General features: G+C 46.9%; 1 protein-coding gene and 1 long non-coding RNA gene across 2 annotated transcripts in view; one reads left to right on the forward strand and one right to left on the reverse strand.

Moving 5' to 3' along the window:
- Nucleotides 1-16,076, reverse strand: part of NOP14 (NOP14 nucleolar protein) — a 31,383-nt gene extending 15,307 nt beyond the window's left edge. The window contains exons 1-9 of the mRNA XM_069744741.1: nt 15,815-16,076; nt 13,307-13,441; nt 12,749-12,890; nt 11,740-11,882; nt 7,609-7,743; nt 6,388-6,510; nt 5,918-6,046; nt 4,708-4,993; nt 650-780 (exon numbers count right to left, since the gene is read on the reverse strand). Of these exons, the coding sequence (XP_069600842.1) occupies nt 650-780; nt 4,708-4,993; nt 5,918-6,046; nt 6,388-6,510; nt 7,609-7,743; nt 11,740-11,882; nt 12,749-12,890; nt 13,307-13,441; nt 15,815-16,006 (1,416 nt within the window). The 5' untranslated portion in view covers nt 16,007-16,076. The remainder of the gene's footprint in view (nt 1-649; nt 781-4,707; nt 4,994-5,917; nt 6,047-6,387; nt 6,511-7,608; nt 7,744-11,739; nt 11,883-12,748; nt 12,891-13,306; nt 13,442-15,814) is intronic.
- Nucleotides 16,077-16,200: 124 nt separating this feature from the next.
- On the forward strand, nt 16,201-19,354 carry LOC138657154 (uncharacterized). Its single transcript, XR_011317017.1, has 2 exons — nt 16,201-16,287; nt 19,175-19,354. It is a non-coding gene; the product is annotated as an uncharacterized lncRNA (long non-coding RNA).
- The last annotated feature ends 446 nt before the right edge of the window (nt 19,355-19,800 follow it).

The following is a 19,800-nucleotide window of genomic DNA, read 5'->3' on the forward strand; positions in this document are numbered from 1 at the left end:
AGGGACTGGGGAAGGAGCGACATAGGGAATAGCCATCTCGACTTCAACTGGGCACCCCATAATAGGGGGCCGAGGAAGGAGCCATGCCGGGAGTCTCGCAGGAGACCCACTTTTCTTCATCTGTAATCCGTCGGAAAAAAACTGAGTAAGAAATTTTTTTTAGGTGTGCCTCCTATGCGACACTAAGCAAAAACTGGAGAAGGCCGACACCGTCCAGAGGAGGAGCCACGGTTAATCTTTTTCAGATTATGCATAGTGTCACCTCCTAGTGGACAGCATCATAACACTCATGGTATGTGTGTGTGTCCACAGTATATATTGTTTGCCTTCTGTAGCCACTGGATTCAGTTTTTTAATGCTGACTGCAAAATGGGTGAACTGAGAAATGGTCAGTCAGCTCACTACTCTATGATGGTCTGACTGGGTGTTTGTAACAGTGCAAAATATTGACCGAATCGCCGGCCCGTGGGTGTGAACGCCACTACTTTGCTGCATTATCACGTGTTGGTATTTCAAGCATCACAACTGCAGAAAAGAGCACTGGGGCATATTTATCAGGCGATTAAAAGTTATTTTATCACACCACCTCCATGTTGTTGATTTTCTGAACCTCCCCTTTAGGGACCGTACACAGATGTCAGCCTCTCACCTCTAGCTTCGCCTTGTTCCCCTGAGACAGACTTGGATGATTGCACTTCTGTATTCTCTCCAGGACGACGAGCTGCTGATCGGGAGACTTCTCACTCAGGAGAGACAGGAAATCTTCATACGACTCCGGGACTAGAACACAAAAACCAGAAGGTGGAGGCTTCACTATACGCTCTGCATTAGAGATCAAGGTGCAGGGATTGCACATATAGATTTAGGGTGTGTTAAAGGGGTTGTTCATGGATGATGTGTCATGGAGAGTGTATGCAAGCTCCTGCCTGTTACCATACAGGTCAGTATTCGGCCCGGGTACTACGCTAATTATTGGGCCTAATACTGGCTGTACCACCCGACATACACTAACATAGTAACATAGTTAGTAAGGCCGAAAAAAGACATTTGTCCATCCAGTTCAGCCTATATTCCATCATAATAAATCCCCAGATCTACGTCCTTCTACAGAACCTAATAATTGTATGATACAATATTGTTCTGCTCCAGGAAGACATCCAGGCCTCTCTTGAACCCCTCGACTGAGTTCGCCATCACCACCTCCTCAGGCAAGCAATTCCAGATTCTCACTGCCCTAACAGTAAAGAATCCTCTTCTATGTTGGTGGAAAAACCTTCTCTCCTCCAGACGCAAAGAATGCCCCCTTGTGCCCGTCACCTTCCTTGGTATAAACAGATCCTCAGCGAGATATTTGTATTGTCCCCTTATATACTAATACATGGTTATTAGATCGCCCCTCAGTCGTCTTTTTTCTAGACTAAATAATCCTAATTTCGCTCATCTATCTGGGTATTGTAGTTCTCCCATCCCCTTTATTAATTTTGTTGCCCTCCTTTGTACTCTCTCTAGTTCCATTATATCCTTCCTGAGCACCGGTGCCCAAAACTGGACACAGTACTCCATGTGCGGTCTAACTAGGGATTTGTACAGAGGCAGTATAATGCTCTCATCATGTGTATCCAGACCTCTTTTAATGCACCCCATGATCCTGTTTGCCTTGGCAGCTGCTGCCTGGCACTGGCTGCTCCAGGTAAGTTTATCATTAACTAGGATCCCCAAGTCCTTCTCCCTGTCAGATTTACCCAGTGGTTTCCCATTCAGTGTGTAATGGTGACATTGATTCCTTCTTCCCATGTGTATAACCTTACATTTATCATTGTTAAACCTCATCTGCCACCTTTCAGCCCAAGTTTCCAACTTATCCAAATCCATCTGTAGCAGAATACTATCTTCTCTTGTATTAACTGCTTTACATAGTTTTGTATCATCTGCAAATATCGATATTTTACTGTGTAAACCTTCTACCAGATCATTAATGAATATGTTGAAGAGAACAGGTCCCAATACTGACCCCTGCGGTACCCCACTGGTCACAGCGACCCAGTTAGAGACTATACCATTTATAACCACCCTCTGCTTTCTATCACTAAGCCAGTTACTAACCCATTTACACACATTTTCCCCCAGACCAAGCATTCTCATTTTGTGTACCAACCTCTTGTGCGGCACGGTATCAAACGCTTTGGAAAAATCGAGATATACCACGTCCAATGACTCACCGTGGTCCAGCCTATAGCTTACCTCTTCATAAAAACTGATTAGATTGGTTTGACAGGAGCGATTTTCTCATAAACCCATGCTGATATGGAGTTAAACAGTTATTCTCATTGAGATAATCCAGAATAACATCCCTCAGAAACCCTTCAAATATTTTACCAACAATAGAGGTTAGACTTACTGGCCTATAATTTCCAGGTTCACTTTTAGAGCCCTTTTTGAATATTGGCACCACATTTGCTATGCGCCAATCCTGCGGAACAGACCCTGTCGCTATAGAGTCCCTAAAAATAAGAAATAATGGTTTATCTATTACATTACTTAGTTCTCTTAGTACTCGTGGGTGTATGCCATCCGGACCCGGAGATTTATCTATTTTAATCTTATTTAGCCGGTTTCGCACCTCTTCTTGGGTTAGATTGGTGACCCTTAATATAGGGTTTTCATTGTTTCTTGGGATTTCACCTAGCATTTCATTTTCCACCGTGAATACCGTGGAGAAGAAGGTGTTTAATATGTTAGCTTTTTCCTCGTCATCTACAACCATTCTTTCCTCACTATTTTTTAAGGGGCCTACATTTTCAGTTTTTATTCTTTTACTATTAGCTCTCCAATCTCACTTAGACATTCATTTGTGCTTACAGACATACTTAAACTAGATCTCAAATGTGCCTCCACGTCAGTGCCCCTTTAACCACCCCCCCAGCAGCTAGCCCTCCAAAATTTGTTCTAACAGAAGAAAGAACTCCCTCATCCTTAAAACTGGCAAAGTGGATGATGGGGACTGGTTATCTATTTCTATAGCCAATTTTATGGCTGATATTGAAACAAAGGGGCTGGCTTAGCTGCAAAAAAATCAGTCACCTCATTTAACCCCCTTCTGAACACGCGCCGTACATATACTGTGCAAAACAAAAACGGGTGTATGGAAAAGGCTCACGGGGCGACCCCATACCGACAGGTGATGGCTGTGTGTCATTACAGGTAGCACTTGCCTCAAACAATTGTTAACCAGTTAAATGCTGCTGTGAAACTCTGCCAACATTTAACATATGGCTGCATGGGGGCACATCATTCTATAAAAAGTATATACCGTATATACTCGAGTATAAGCCGACCCGAGTATAAGCCGACCCCCCTAATTTTGCCACAAAAAACTGGGAAAACTTATTGACTCGAGTATAAGCCTAGGGTGGAAATGTAGCATTTACCGGTGAATTTCAAAAATAAAAATAGATCATTATTTCCCCATAGCTGTGCCATATAGTGCTCTGCACCGTTCATATTGCCCCATAGATGCTGCACAGATGCCCCATATAGTGCTGTGTGCCGTTCATACTGCCCCATAGATGCTGCACAGATGCCCCATATAGTGCTGTGTGCCGTTCATACTGCCCCCATATAGTGCTGTGTGCCGTTCATACTGCCCCCATATAGTGCTGTGTGCCGTTCATACTGCCCCCATATAGTGCTGTGTGCCGTTCATACTGCCCCCATATAGTGCTGTGTGCCGTTCATACTGCCCCCATATAGTGCTGTGTGCCGTTCATACTGCCCCCATAGATGCTGCACATAAATCTGTGCTGCCGCTGCTGCTGCTGCAATAAAAAAAAAAAAAACACATACTCACCTCCCTTGATTGCAGCTCCCAGCGTCCGGTCCCGGCGCCTCCATCTTCCCGGCGTCTCTGCTCTGACTGATCAGGCAGAGGGCGCCGCGCACACTATATGCGTCATCGCGCCCTCTGCCTGAACAGTCAGAGCGCAGACGCCGGGAAGATGGAGGCGCCGGGAAGATGGAGCGACGCCCGGCGGCTGGAACGCGGACAGGTGAATATAACATACTTACCTAGTCCCAGCGATCCTCGCGCTGTCCCTGCCTTCCTCCCCGTCTTCTGTGCTGCAGCATCTTCCTGTCAGCGGTCACCGGCACCGCTGATTAGAGAAATGAATAGGCGGCTCCGCCCCTATGGGAGGTGGAGCCGCTTATTCATTTCTCTAATGAGCGGTCCCACGTGACCGCTGAAGAGGGGAAGACGCTGCAGCACAGAAGACGGGGAGGAAGGCAGGGACAGCGCGAGGATCGCTGGGACTAGGTAAGTATACCTCAGCGCCCTCTCCCCCTCACCCGCCGACCCCACCACTACCGTGACTCGAGTATAAGCCGAGGGGGGCACTTTCAGCCCAAAAATTTGGGCTGAAAATCTCGGCTTATACTCGAGTATATACGGTATATATATTTGCATATCAGTTATTGTCTGCAGTATTGAAATGTCGACAGCACTGCTGCCAATCAGTCAGCTCAGCAGCTCATGCAATCATCTCAAGCAGAGCCACTGAGCTCAGTTATTGGCTGTAGCGCTGCTGACAATACATCAGAGCTGCAGACAGTCACAGACACTGAGTGTGAAGAGCACAAAGTCCTTATCGGGAACTAACATGATTTGATTAGAATTGGTCTTGTACACTACATATCCTCCAAGAAACTCACCATCAAATGTGAATGGGAGCTGAGAAGTGGCCTCATCGGGACGTTTCACTTTCAGCTCTTTGTTTTTCTTTGTTATCTTCACTTGCACTTCTTCATCTTCCTCGCTGTGTCCGCCAGATTCCAGGTCTGAGTGGTTGTCAGAGGCATTGCTTCCCTCCTCCTCTTCATCATCATCACTTCCTTCATCATCTTCACCCTCGCTACCCTCATCTGCGCCATCATCACCATCATCATCTCCGGTCTTCAGCTCACTATCGTCTGATTCAGGAAGGTTTATCTTGCCATCCTATCAAAGATAAAAAAAAAAAATATAGATGTGAAAAAAAAGGAATTAGTAATATCAATAAAAACAGGTTGTCCTGAAATATCCTCCAAAGGCTCGGCTCACATCTCAGGTTCCAGCTGTCCTGTACCAGAAGTAGCGTTGCTGCTGACCGTAGGACGCAGCCATGTTTTTCCAACCTCATACGACCACTTTCATTCCTTTTTCAGTTGCTGGCAAGAAGACTTTAAGAACCGACCTTCACATGCATGTGGAATAACCTTGTATACAGATAAAAGTACCATAAAGGAACCCAATGCATTCCTACATTAGGAGGACGAGGGAGGCTGGAGCCATTTGTCACAGTCAACAGTCTGCAAGATACTTAGTACAGACACCAGGAAGGGCGAGTAAAGCACCTTTTTCTTTATTTTTAAATGTAAAAAGAAGCAAACACAAATGGCAGCCAGCAGACAGGAGTTTTCAGAAACGAGAAAACTTATCTAACTTTGGAACTTCAACCTTTAATAGTTTGGGGGCTGCAGAAAAGCATTTAAAGGGAATCTGTCAGGTTTATGCTGCTGTATCTATGGGAAGCATAACGTAGATTCCAGGGCTGGATGTATTGAAGTATTTTACATAAAATCAAATTATAACTTCCTGCAACAAGAGCATCATCCGGATAGTCACAAGTGTCTGGCTCCCTCCGCAGCCGGTTACCAGCATTTTCCCCATACAATCCAAAGAGAAATTTCCAATCAATGACAAGGATAGCCAACAGTTCAAGAATATCAAAGACAAGCAAGGCCATGCACAAAAGTATTACATGGCAGGACAAGAAACTATATCAAGACAAGCACTGGAGAGACAAAACTGCTGGAATCAGAGTCGAAGCAAAGTTACAAAGCCGGAATTACTTTGACTTATGCCTTTGAAGCTCAGACTTACCTTGTAAGAAAGCATCAGACGATCGTCCTTGTCCAGTATGAACCCATCCATCAAATCATCTGCAGATGTGTGTTTGGGCTTGTTCTTCGCTTTGTCGTCCTCTCCTCGCATGCGGCGCAGACGCTCAGCCTGAAACAGGAGCACAAAGGAAATAAACCAAAAGTCAAAATAAGGACAATATAATCCCCAACCATGTAGACATGGATGACAAATCCATTCAATAGGTACAGATTAGTGGCGGACACAGAGAAGGACCCGTAGTAAGAAAAATATATGGGCCCTTGGGCAGTACAATAGCTCCTTATAAACCACAAGTACACCTGCTCTGGTGGTAGAAGTGGCCCCAATACCTCTTGGGCCCCTGTGCAGTTGCCCTACTGGTATGTCTGCTCCCAAGATGGAGGGGGAAGGAATAAATAAAACTTCTACAGATTCTGAAAATAAAGGTCAGTGATGGATCATTTTGTTACCTCAAGTCTCTGAAGCCTCTCTTGTTCTTCTTTAGCAAGGTCTCCTTCAGACTTCATCTTGTCGGAGGGCTTAGCTTTCATGTCAAAGACAAGTTGACGGACCATCACGTCATAATCATCAGCCTGCAAATATTAAACAAAACAGGATAAATCAGGTATAGTGTGTACATGACAAAGACACCCAGAGACTGAATTTATTAAATCTTAGCAGAGATCCAATGATAGAAGGGCTACAGCCATCTTTTTACTGCTCTAATGCAACGAATATGTGATTTCCAATTTTAAAAAGACTTCCACATATCAAAGTGACCCTGGGGTTTTGATCAGGGTGAGGAATGGGATGCAGAGCCCAACATCGATACCTATAAGGCTGCGTTCAGTGTGCCCCTAGTTTTGCCCAACATCGATAATTATAATGCTGCGTTCATTGTCCTCCTAGTTTTGCCCGACATTGATAACTATAAGGCTGCGTTCAGTGTCCTCCTAGTTTTGCCCGACATCGATACCTATAAGGCTGCATTCAGTGTCCCCCTAGTTTTGCCCGACATTGATACCTATAAGGCTGCGTTCAGTGTCCTCCTAGTTTTGCCCGACATTGATAACTATAAGGCTGCGTTCAGTGTTCGCCTAGTTTTGCCCGACATTGATAACTATAAGGCTGCGTTCATTGTCCTCCTAGTTTTGCCCGACATTGATAACTATAAGGCTGCGTTCAGTGTTCTCCTAGTTTTGCCCGACATTGATAACTATAAGGCTGCGTTCAGTGTTCTCCTAGTATTACCCGACAGTGATAACTATAAGGCTGCATTCAGTGTTCTCCTAGTTTTATCGGTTTTCTTCGCTTCCAAACCAATTGAAAAGATTCCGAGAAGGTCAAAATTTTTATCCAAATTGGTCCGTACACAAGAGATTTGAGAGACAAGGGCGCAACATGGAAGGTGTCGGATTTGCATCGTAGTTTTAAGGACCGATCACTCTGAAGCGTGATCTTCATGGATCCAGGTGCTATCCGACAAAAAACAAAAACAAACAAACAAAAAAAACTTATCTGGCAGATGTGTGAATGCAGCAGCACAAATGGAGCGAAGTGCTGGGCTCATAGATGGAACAGCTTTTACAGCAGATAAAAAAAAATGCATAAAAATACAATAAAATAAATCACAGACCTCAGCAGAATTATCTCTGAATGTTCACGCTATTAAGAACCTCTTGACGTCTTACTTTTGGCTTCTCGGTCTCCACCTTCCTCTCCGATTTTGGAACCTTGTGCGATAATAATCCCTGGATCGCCTTCCAGTCGCTGTCGAGTTTTTCCGTCAGCTCCAGCGCCTTCTCTCTTTGACTCTGCCGTTCTCTCTGAAAAAGTGGTAACAAACAGAAATTGGAAGAGTTAAACTGATACCCCCTTTATAATCAATATTAGTACCATAGTTCCCTAAAGCCATGTAACAATATTTTGTGGAACCCCCAATACTGTCATACGAAACCGGAGATCCGCACATATATCAAAGTGCTTGAGGGGATCTCACGGCAGCTCAGCCCGGCGGCTGGGAACGGAGACTCAGTGACCAGATGTAACCTCTATGATGTCACCCCTGGTCACCGACGCTGCGTTCCCAGCAGCTCTTTCACTAGTGGTTCTCAGCCTGGACGGTCGCATCTTGGCACCGTCCAGGTTGAAAACTAGCAAATAGATCAATGGCTGCACTCAACTGTACTAAAGCAAGGAAATGTGTGATACATGAAATGTGAATAGCATAATGGCTTGTGAAATCTATGAAAAAACACATGAGATGCTTAGCACAAAATTTGGCCAAAAAATGTGAGCCCATCCACCAAACGTAAACAGGTTGAAAACTGATTATCCCCCAGACATGGATTACGGCGTGGGACAGAATGACGGACAGGTGAGGGATGTTGTTGTTTTTTATTTTAGATTTATTACAGGAGAACCAGGGCTTCAGTGGAATAGGCGTTTGGCGAGTATAACTGTTTGTTATTTTTAAATAAAGTAAAACTGTGCTTTGTTTTATTTCTAATAAAGGACTTTATTCTGGCTGTGTCTTTATTTACCATGTAACTATAGGATTAGTAATGGAGAGGTGTCTTATAGACACCTCTCCATTACTAAGCCGTGGGCTTGATGTCACCTGACAATACAAAGGTGACATCAACCCCACAACTATTACCCCACTTGCCACCGCTACAGGGCAAGTGGGAAGAGCCGGGCAAAGCGCCATAATTGGAGCATCTAATGGATGCGCCTTTTCTGGGCAACTGCGGGCTGCTATTTTTAGGCTGGGGGGGGGGGGGTGTCAATATCCATGGCCCATTACCAGCCTGAGAATACCAGCCCCCAGCTGTGAGCTTTAGCAAGGCTGGTTGTCATAAATGGGGGAAATCCCACACCATTTTTTTTTTAATTTAAATACCGTATATACTCGAATATAAGCCGAGATTTTCAGGCCATTATTTTATGTCACTGTCCCAGGGGGTCGGCGGGGGAGCAGCAGCTGTCACATCATACTCACCTGCTCCCGGCGCTTCTCTGCATGTCCCTGCTTCTCCGATGGTCTCCAGCAGCTCTTCCTGTGTTCACTGGTCATGTGGTACCGCTCATTAAAGTAATGAATATGGACGCAACTACACTTCCATAGGGGCGGAGCGCATATTCAGTACTTTAATGAGCAGTATCAGTGACTGCTGAACACAAGAACAAGCTGACGGCGCTCGCAGCAGCAGCAGCATATGGGGCATAATATTCTATGGAGCATCTTATGGGGCCATTATCAACCTTTGTGCAGCATTATATGGGGCATATTTTCTATGGAGCATCCTATGGGGCCATGATCAACTTTGTGCAGCATTATATGGGGCAAATGTTTCTATGGAGCATCTTATGGGGCCATAATCAACCTTTGTGCAGCATTATATCATATTTTTGTATGAAGCATCTTAAGGGGCCCATCATAAACTTTATGGAGCTCCTGATTCAATATGGATATTCAAAAACACAACCTACTGATGTCTCAATTTCACTTTTATTGGTATCTATTTTTATTTTCAAAATTTACCAGTAGCTGCTGCATTTCCCGCCCTAGGATTATACTCGAGTCATTAAGTTTTCCCAGTTTTTTGTGGCAAAATTAGAGGTCTCTGCTTATACTCGAGTGTATACGGTAAAAAAAAACAAAAAAAAAAAAAAAACACAGCGGGGACCCCTCTATTCTTGATAACTAGCCTTGCTAAAGTTGACAGCTGAGGATTGCAGCCCCCAGCTGTGAGTTTTGCCTGGCTGGTTATAGAAAATACAGGGGAACCCACGCCGTTTTTTTCATTTATTGCGCAGGCGGCAGCTGATAAATACTCCCATCAGTCACTCCTGCTGTCACTTAGCAGCAGCAGGGGTAGGCTGATGGGAGTAATAGTCCTATCAGCCTTCACATCCTGTCTCTTATTACTTAAATAGAACTTATCATTCTCCCCTACACGTGCCGATCGCCGGCACAGCAAGGGACAATGATGAGAGCCGTGTCCAGTACCCGGTTCCGGGGAACAGCGCTTACTGTAACGCTTGTTCCCTGGCACCGGTCCTTGTAGTACTGATGCGGCACACGCATGCCACACGTGTGCCACATGTATTAAACACTGACATCTCCTGTACCGGAAATGTCAGGACGTGTGAATGGGACCTTATAGCAGGTTTTTATAGCGGGTTTTTGTTTGGCAGCTGTCACACACTAAAAGACGCTTTTTATTGCAAAAAATAGTTTTTGCATCACCACATTCTGAGACCTATAATTTTTCCATATTTTGTCCCACAGAGTCATGCGAGATCTTGTTTTTTGCGGGACGAGTTGAAGTTTTTATTGGTACAATTTTCGGGCACATAACATTTTTTGATTGCTTTCTATTACGATTTTTGGGAGGCAGAATGAACAATAAACAGCAATTTATGAATTTATTTGGTGTGTGTGTGTGTGTGTGTGGGGGGGGTTTGGGGTTATGTCAATCCGTGTGGTAAAATTGATAAGGCAGCTTTATTCTTCAGGTCAGTATGATTACAGTGATACCTCATTTATATTTTTTTATGGTTTGGCGCTTTTATACAATAAAAACTATTTTATAGAAATTATTATTTTTGAATCACTTTATTCTGAGAGCTATAAATATTTTACTTTTCCGCTGATGACGCTGTATGGCGGCTTGTTTTTTGCAGGATAAGATGGCGTTTTTAGCGCATTTATATTTGTCTTTTTGATTGCATATTATTCCACTTTTTGTTCGGCAGTATGATAAAGCATTGTTTTTTGCCGTGTTTTTTTATTTTTTTTATGGTGTTCACTAAAGGGGTTAACTAGTGGGACTGTTATAGGTCGGGTCGTTGCGGACGTGGTTATACCAAATGTGTGTACTTTTATTATTTATACTAGATTGTGGCCCAATTCTAACGCATCGGGTATTCTAGAATATGCATGTCCCCGTAGTATATGGACAATGATGATTCCAGAATTCGCGGCAGACTGCCCGTCGCTGATTGGTCGAGGCAACCTTTATGACATCATAGTCGCCATGGCAACCATTATGACATCTACGTCGATACTGTGCCCGTCGCTGATTGGTCGAGCCGAATTCGCGGCAGACTGTGCCCATCGCTGATTGGTCGAGGCCTGGCGGCCTCGACCAATCAGAGATGCGGGATTTCCAGGACAGACAGACAGACGGAAAAACCCTTAGGCAATTATATAGATTTCTTTTTCATATATTTATTTTTTTATGATTATTTTTCTTCTATTTTTACAATTATTTAAAATGTTTTTTACTTTTTTTTTCTAACTTTTTTACTTTGCCCCACTATGGGACAATCATTTTTTGCAGGCTGATCACTTCTACAGCATATAGACGAAGCAGCATCCCCATGCTATAGAAACAGTCAGCGCCGCACTGACAGAGACTTGCTGATCATGCACTGCACATGATCAACAAGTTTCCTAGCTCTTGTGACCCAGATGTCGACATCTGGTCACCATGGCAACGATCGGGTCTCCAATCCAAAGGCAGAGGGGCTGTCAGCCCTTTGTCGGCTTCCGGAATGCTGCGATCGTGTTTGCTCACAGTATTTCAGGGGTTAAAGTGCTGGGAGCGGTCTGCTCCTGGCACCTAGTGCCGGGTGTCAGCTATCAGAATCAGCTGACACCCAGTGGCGATCGCCTGCGAACCCCCCCACCACCATCGTGAGTGCGGGCGATCGCGATGACATAATGATCCGTCCACGGTCAAATAGGCACAGGTCACATCCGATGTCAGAAAGGGGCGAAAGATCTTCCCGGTTACATCCATACAACATCATACCTTCTCAATCTTGGATTTGGCAATCAGCTCCTCGATGAGCTCTTTCCGTGTTTTGGGCTTTTCAGGTTCCTCCTCCTTTTGCTCAGAAGTGGCTTTCTTTCTCAGCAATCCACCGCCTCCAAAATGTGCAGCCGTTAATTCAGCTGTGGGGGAGAACAAATGTAAAATAAATAAAAACCTAGTTGCATACTGCTATTGCTACAGGAGCAGTCTCAGCACTAACATTGAGGATGTGTCGGTAACAACTGCCATTACGGAGCTCTGACACAGGGATCTGGTCAGTTTACCCTTGGAAATATACAGTATTTATATATATATATATATATATATATATATATATATATATATATATATATATATATATATATATATATATATATATTTTATAAGCAGGAAAAATGGGCCACAAGTAAAGGAACTTTAGAAAGTTTCAATCACAAGTTACATTTCAAGGTCCTTTGCCAGTTTGGCAATGCACCAATTGGCAGGAATTACCTTGAGTGTGCTCCTACTACTACTATTATTTGGGCACAATCTGTCTCCCGAGGATTTACAAAACAAGTATCATTGGAGACTTATTATTAGATGGCAACTCTGTAACCCCATTTCCATCAAATGACAATGTACATCGTGACGAGTGAGCCATTCCTGGAAAATCATCATATTGTTATGAAATTGTGATGGTGCCAGCTGAAACGTGCAGACGACATCCAGCTTGGGTAGCTCTGATCAGAGATAACTCCAATCCCAGATGTTAAATCATGTAGATGCCACGAGAAGCAGCCAACACAGCATCTAAACAGTGTACTGCTTCTACCGTCACCCAAATATTGCCTCCATGTCACGATCATGGGGTCTCCGATGGGCAGTAATGGCTGCCTGGAGTCTTAAAGGACTAGCAAGATACCGACAGGCAACAATACATGAGCTTATGAACAGTGATTTAAGGATACAGAATCAGAATTACCGGCAGTAAGAAATATAATATATATATATATATATATCCTACCCGACAATGCTCCACGCTCCTCTGTGTCGCTATCACTGTCCACGGGGTCGTTCATCTTTTCGAGTGCTGCCAGAGACTGGCCAAAGTGAGTGAGTTCCTCCTCCTCGTTCAGATTATACACAGTTTTCTTGGTAGCATGTTTCTATAAATGAGAAAAAAAAAACGACCAGAAAAGAAATATTTCAACCAAGGAAAAAGATGACCAATCAAGGACACTAATTTTATTGTATTCCCCCTACCCAATGGCTGACGCCAACTTTACGCAACTTACTGATTTATACATATAAAAAAAAATATAAAGATCAAGTGAAAATACAATGAGGGCAAGAAAAGATTCAGTAGCCAAGATCCAAATGTAGCAGAGCCAAGTTTCCCAACTGACCAGCCATTTATTATAGCACAATATCCACACATCACAATAAGAAAAATACAGCAATAAAAAAAAACAAACAAAGACAAATCCAGTTCTGCGATACAATAGCCAATTACACAGCAGAAACTTTTATAAGAGGACGCCTACAGTTACCACTGCACCATGCACGGGCGACAACTCCTTACCTTTCGCTCCAAAGCAAATCTCTTCACCATCTTCTCCTCCGGAGTCAGTTTGGTGTCATATTCTCCAAATCGTTTGTCACTGAACATATTGGTCTTTCCTCTTCGCTGATATTCTTTAAGAAGAGTATCCTTACGCTGGAAATAAACAAAACAAAAAAACACCACGATGTATATGTTATGAAACAAGGCTGCAAAAAGAAAGCAAGAATCATTCATGGATGGTCGACTTCTGCATTTCCTCTTTCTGATCATCTATCATTTGCACCAAGAGAAAAAAAAAATTTAAAAAATTCAGGTGAGTGTAGGGAAGTCAATCAAATAAAAATATACTTCTTGGTGGTTCGACCAGTAAGCAATGATTGAACTGGGACCGCCGTCAGTGCTGGAGCCACAAGAAACTGAATACGCAAGTACTATTTTATTTTTCTATTAATATAGCCTTGTATTCATTCGTTGTTTGGTTTTGTTTATTTATTTATTTTGCATCCCAGAGAAATCCAATAAAACAAGTATGAGCCAGAGGAGTAAGCAGGGGCACATGCATGTTTAGTACTGGCCACGACTACCCCATGTAATACGAGTCTGCCAACAGGGGAGCTGCTCATACAGATCCGCGCTCCATTATGGCATAAAGCGTTGGATGCCGCCCTCTAAGACATCCACATACCCTAGCTGAGCATGTGGATTGGAGGTTGTCGTCACTCTGCCAGATCCATGACAAGGCGGACTCCTGTAACTTCCAGCAGACCCCACTGATTTATAAAGGGGTCTGTTGGGTTGAGCCATGATGTGCATCATTTTAAGTGGATAAAGTTTGCTCCTATTCTGGATAAAAAACACAATCAGAGACTGATCATCCGACAGATGTGATGAAAGATTTAGGCTACACGACAACTTTGGCAGCGACAGCTGTTACACAGCCAGGAGTTCACTCAGTGCCGCTGCTACGTTGCGGTGCTGTAGAAGTAAATCGTACCACTTATACTCACCTCCGGCGCCGTTCCAGCAATGTCAACAGTCACTCTCCCGGGGATTGTGTGACATTGTTATGTCACGTGATCCCGGAGGCCAATCAGTGCTGTATTCGCTCTCCTCATCTCCTACAGACGCTGGAGCTGCTCTCTCAATTCCTCCGAATGTCTTGATTTGACCAAAAGATGGGACAGTGAAGCCAGCGCGGATGATCAGCAGGGCTCTCATGACAATGTCATGTGATCTCTGGGAGAGACGGCACTGATGGGGAGTACAAGTGTTGCTATTTTACTGGGGGGGTGGGACCACAGGGATCAGAAGGGGTTGTCTGACCAGTGGACAATTTGTTTAACCTTGGCAGGACCCTGACATTGCCAGGTACTGGCCTAGAGCCTCAATCTAGGTTAGGACTTTTAGTATCAAATATTGATTTTTAGCTTTTATGTTCCCTGCGCAAATCTCACATTTTCATGGAGACGTTCATGATTGTAAAGTGTGCAATGTGTCACTGTCTACGGCACTGGGGAGGAACATACAAGTGTGTTTAAAGTTCAGGCTTTGCATTTGTAAAGTGTGAGAAATTGAAAGTGTAAGGCTATGTGCACACGTTGTGGATTCATGTGCGGATTTTTCCACGCAGATTTTGAAAAATCCGCAGGTAAAACGCACTGTGTTTTACCTGCGGATTACCCGCGTTTTTTTGTGCGGATTCCACCTGCGGATTCCTATTATGGAGCAGGTGTAAACCGCTGTGGAATCCGCACAAAGTATTGACATGCTGCGGTAAACACAACGCAGCGTTTCCGCACTGTATTTTCCGCAGCATGTGCACTGCGGATTTTGTTTTCCATAGGGAATGGTACTGTACACCAGATGGAAAACTGCTGCGAATCCGCAATGTGTGCACATAGCCTTAATAGTTAATGTTTCCCTTTCCAGAGGCACAGAGGACTTTTGGGATAAAATGTATCAATGATGCAAGATCTGTATGGGTCCCAGCACCATCAGCATTACCTGGCACACAGGGGTTTGGTGGGCACCACTTATTGGGACAAGCTTCTGCAGACCCTTCACTACAGTAGACAGCCGCAAATATGCCACAGTCCTAACAAACATTAAAGGGATCTTTTTCTTCTTAAATACATGTATCTGGGGCTATGAATAACGTCTACATTATAATGTTACATCTCCCGGCTTTACCAGGCTGTTCGTTTTCCTGCATATTCATCTTTGATGTGGTCATAAATCAGCCGAGAGGAGCTCAGAACTAAAAATCCAGATAATGAATAACTCTACAAGAGCATTAGAAGGAGCTCGATGGCTGACTCTCAGTGGCCTCATTCTGCAGCCAGCAGCAGGTGAGCAGTGCTACGTTTTGAATGAAAATAAATTATTTTTAGCCCAAACCACATGCACGTAAGAAAGAAAATCTTCCCTGAGGCAGATAATCCCTCTAAGCAATAACATCCAACCAAGAGCATCCCCAGCCCATTGCTGCGACTTGTAGTGCCACAGCGAGGAGCAGCGCTCACTTACCTTCTGCAGAGCCTTAGACTTGGACACGCCGGGCAGCCCCACATCATGCTTGGTCTTCCTGCCCAGGACACTGAATTTCTGCTTATTGATCTTCACTTCGAACGGGTTATCCCGGACCTCGCTGCGGGCTTTGCTGACCCGTGCGGCGGCTCCTGCCGGCGGCTGCTTGCCTTTCTTCTTATGCTTCGCCATAACTGCAGTGACAGCTCCGCAGCCCGAATCCCTGTACACACGTGTGCTCCCAGGACCGGAAGCTGCAAGAGTCAGCGCACGTCGCACACCACTGACGTCACGTGTATTTCCGGGTCCTGAGACGCATTACCATTTGGTAAATGCTAGAGTGTATGGGCTCCTTCCAGGTGTGACGTCATTTCCGGGGGCGTGTCCTATCGGGAGGGGGCGTGTTCTCAGTTCACATCATGAAGGCGGCAAAGCAGCAGGATTATAGCTTGTGGACGGCATGGCACATGGAGGTTAGTGGTTTCAGGGTGAAAAAATGCTACTTGCTGCTCGCTATTGGGGGGAGGCCCTGTGGTGGGCGACCTGCTTGTCTGTGTGGGGGGCACCACTGCTGCTTTGGGGGACCCCCGTGGTGGGCTTTTGGGGGGGGGTCACCGCTGCTGCTGGCTGTTGTGGGGGACCCCCGTGGTGGGCTTTTGGGGGGGGTCACCGCTGCTGCTGGCTGTTGTGGGGGACCCCCGTGGTGGGCTTTTGGGGGGGGTCACCGCTGCTGCTGGCTGTTGTGGGGGACCCCCGTGGTGGGCTTTTGGGGGGGTCACCGCTGCTGCTGACTGTTGTGGGGGACCCCCGTGGTGGGCTTTTGGGGGGGGGGGGGTCACCGCTGCTGCTGGCTGTTGTGGGGGACCCCCGTGGTGGGCTTTTGGGGGGGTCACCGCTGCTGCTGGCTGTTGTGGGGGACCCCCGTGGTGGGCTTTTTTGGGGGGGGGGGGGGTCACCGCTGCTGCTGGCTGTTGTGGGGGACCCCCGTGGTGGGCTTTTGGGGGGGGGGCACCGCTGCTGCTGGCTGTCGTGGGGGACCCCCGTGGTGGGCTTTTGGGGGGGTCACCGCTGCTGCTGGCTGTTGTGGGGGACCCCCGTGGTGGGCTTTTGGGGGGGTCACCGCTGCTGCTGGCTGTTGTGGGGGACCCCCGTGGTGGGCTTTTGGGGGGGGGGGTCACCGCTGCTGCTGGCTGTTGTGGGGGACCCCCGTGGTGGGCTTTTGGGGGGGGGGTCACCGCTGCTGCTGGCTGTTGTGGGGGACCCCCGTGGTCGGCTTTTGGGGGGGGCACCGCTGCTGCTGGCTGTCGTGGGGGACCCCCGTGGTGGGCTTTTGGGGGGGGGGTGTCACTGCTGCTGCTGGCTGTCGTGGGGGACCCCCGTGGTGGGCTTTTGTGGGGGGGGGGGCACCGCTGCTGCTGGCTGTTGGGGGGGGGGGGGGCCTGTGGTGGGGTTTGGAGGTGACCTGCTGCTTACGGGGTGGACCCCTTTTCGTGGGGAGACCTGTGGTGGGGTTTGAGGGTGACATGCTTGTGGTTCGGTTTGGGGGGTACCCCTGTGGTGGGATTTGAGGGCTATCTGCTTGTGGGATGTGTGGGGAGACCTGCTGCAGGCTATTGGGGGACCCCTGTGGTGGTGACCTGCCTGTGGTGGGACGTGGGGAGGCGACCTGCCTGTGGTGGGACGTGGGGAGGCGACCTGCCTGTGGTGGGACGTGGGGAGGCGACCTGCCTGTGGTGGGACGTGGGGAGGCGACCTGCCTGTGGTGGGACGTGGGGAGGCGACCTGCCTGTGGTGGGACGTGGGGAGGCGACCTGCCTGTGGTGGGACGTGGGGAGGCGACCTGCCTCTTACGGAGGGATCCCCTTTATTGGGGGGCAACCTGCTTATGGGTTGGGTTTTGGGGGGGCTGATGAGGGCTTAGGCTGGGTGGAGTGGACGTCCGATAAGGGTTTAGGCTGGGTCGGGGGTGGACGTCCGATAAGGGTTTAGGCTGGGTCGGGGGGTCCACGTCCGATGGGGGTTTGGCCGTCCGGTGGGGGTTTATTCTTGGGTGGGCGTGGTGTACAATGGGAGTAATGCTTGGAGGAGGGGTGGACGTCCGATGGGGGTTTATGCTTGGAGGAGGGGTGGACGTCCGATGGGGGTTTATGCTTGGAGGAGGGGTGGACGTCCGATGGGGGTTTATGCTTGGAGGAGGGGTGGACGTTCGATGGGGGGGTGTTTCTGATGAGATTTATGGTTGGGGGCAGGGGGCGTCATATGGGGATTTACGCTTGTGGGAGGGAATGTCTGGTGGGCTTTGGGTTTATCCTGTGGGGTCAGCTGGTTAATGTGAGGTGGATGTTTCTGACTGGGGGAGCGAGGTTATGCTGTGCGGCCTTCTGGTTGATGTGGGGAGGCTAAAGGTACCTTCACACATAACGATATCGTTAACGATATTGTTGCTTTTGGTGACGTTGCAACGATATCGTTAAGGAAATCGTTATGTGTGACAGCGACCAACGATCAGGCCCCTGCTGGGAGATCGTTGGTCGCTGAACAAAGTCCAGAACTTTATTTCGTCGCTGGATCGGCGTGTGTGACACCGATCCAGCGATGTCTTCACTGGTAACCAGGGTAAACATCGGGTAACTAAGCGCAGGGCCGCGCTTAGTAACCCGATGTTTACCCTGGTTACCATCCTAAAAGTAAAAAAAACAAACACTACATACTTACCTAACGCTGTCTGTCCTCCAGCACTGTGCTCTGCACTCCTCCTGTACTGGCTGTGAGCGTCGGTCAGCCGGAAAGCAGAGCGGTGACGTCACCGCTCTGCTTTCCGGCCGCTGTGCTCACAGCCAGTGCAGGAGGAGTGCAGAGCACAGCGCTGGAGGACAGACAGCGTTAGGTAAGTATGTAGTGTTTGTTTTTTTTACTTTTAGGATGGTAACCAGGGTAAACATCGGGTTACTAAGCGCGGCCCTGCGCTTAGTTACCCGATGTTTACCCTGGTTACCGGCATCGTTGGTCGCTGGAGAGCGGTCTGTGTGACAGCTCTCCAGCGACCAAACAGCGACGCTGCTGCGATCCGGATCGTTGTCGGTATCGCTGCAGCGTCGCTTAATGTGAAGGGGCCTTAATGCTTCATTGGGGTACACACAAAAAATGGGTGTATGCTGCTTATGCTATGCAAAAAAAAAAAAAAATTAGGTATTTCCTGTAGAGGAGGGTACACCACCAACTGGCAGGAAGCTAATCCGTTTTAGCTTAATGTCAGTAGGAGGAAGACATGGGTCTGGACCGCGCAGCCCAGCTTAGGCCTTAGGTTTTTTTTTTTGTGTTTTTTTTTTTCTATTAACGATTTTTTTTTTTTCTTTCCAGATATGGCTTTTGAGGGCGACAGTGGAATTGTCACTCTAATCTCCCACCTAGAATTGTCACTACCGTATCATCTGTGGTCTACGAGGCAAGGCCCTAACACATCAAGAGTGTTTGGGGTACCCCGGAGGACGGTCCATGCCACGAATCCCCCTACCCTCTCGCCTCTCTGCGTCCAGGTTATTCCATGCCCATCTTAATCATCGGTCTGCGAAAAAGGATTTGTGATCTTAAGGACTGGTATATCCTACGAGGCAGTGAGGGGGCTACTTTAAAAAAAACAAAAACAGGACAAATATGTCCTAGTTTTCCCCTGAGCAATGTGGACGTCTCCTGAGGAAACCTTCCTATTCATGCAGCCTCCACGTTTTCCAGAGGCTCCTGTGACCCTGCTCTTAAAATATCCAGGCTTTGGTCTAGGCCTTCTCTGGTGGCCGGTCCACACCGCCAGCGCCCTGAACAATCATGCATGCCGACTTTCTAGTGCGTCCTACTTTGCGCCTATCAGTTTAAGAGTACTTCGCTTCTGCAACAGAGGACTAAAGTCTGCCTCCCAAGAGATCTGTTCAAATTTGGTTGTTTTGGAAATGTTCTGTCCAAAAAAACGACGGGACAACTCTCCGACCCAC

Source organism: Ranitomeya imitator, chromosome 1, assembly GCF_032444005.1.
Source record: "Ranitomeya imitator isolate aRanImi1 chromosome 1, aRanImi1.pri, whole genome shotgun sequence".
Classification (NCBI taxonomy): Eukaryota; Metazoa; Chordata; class Amphibia; order Anura; family Dendrobatidae; genus Ranitomeya; species Ranitomeya imitator.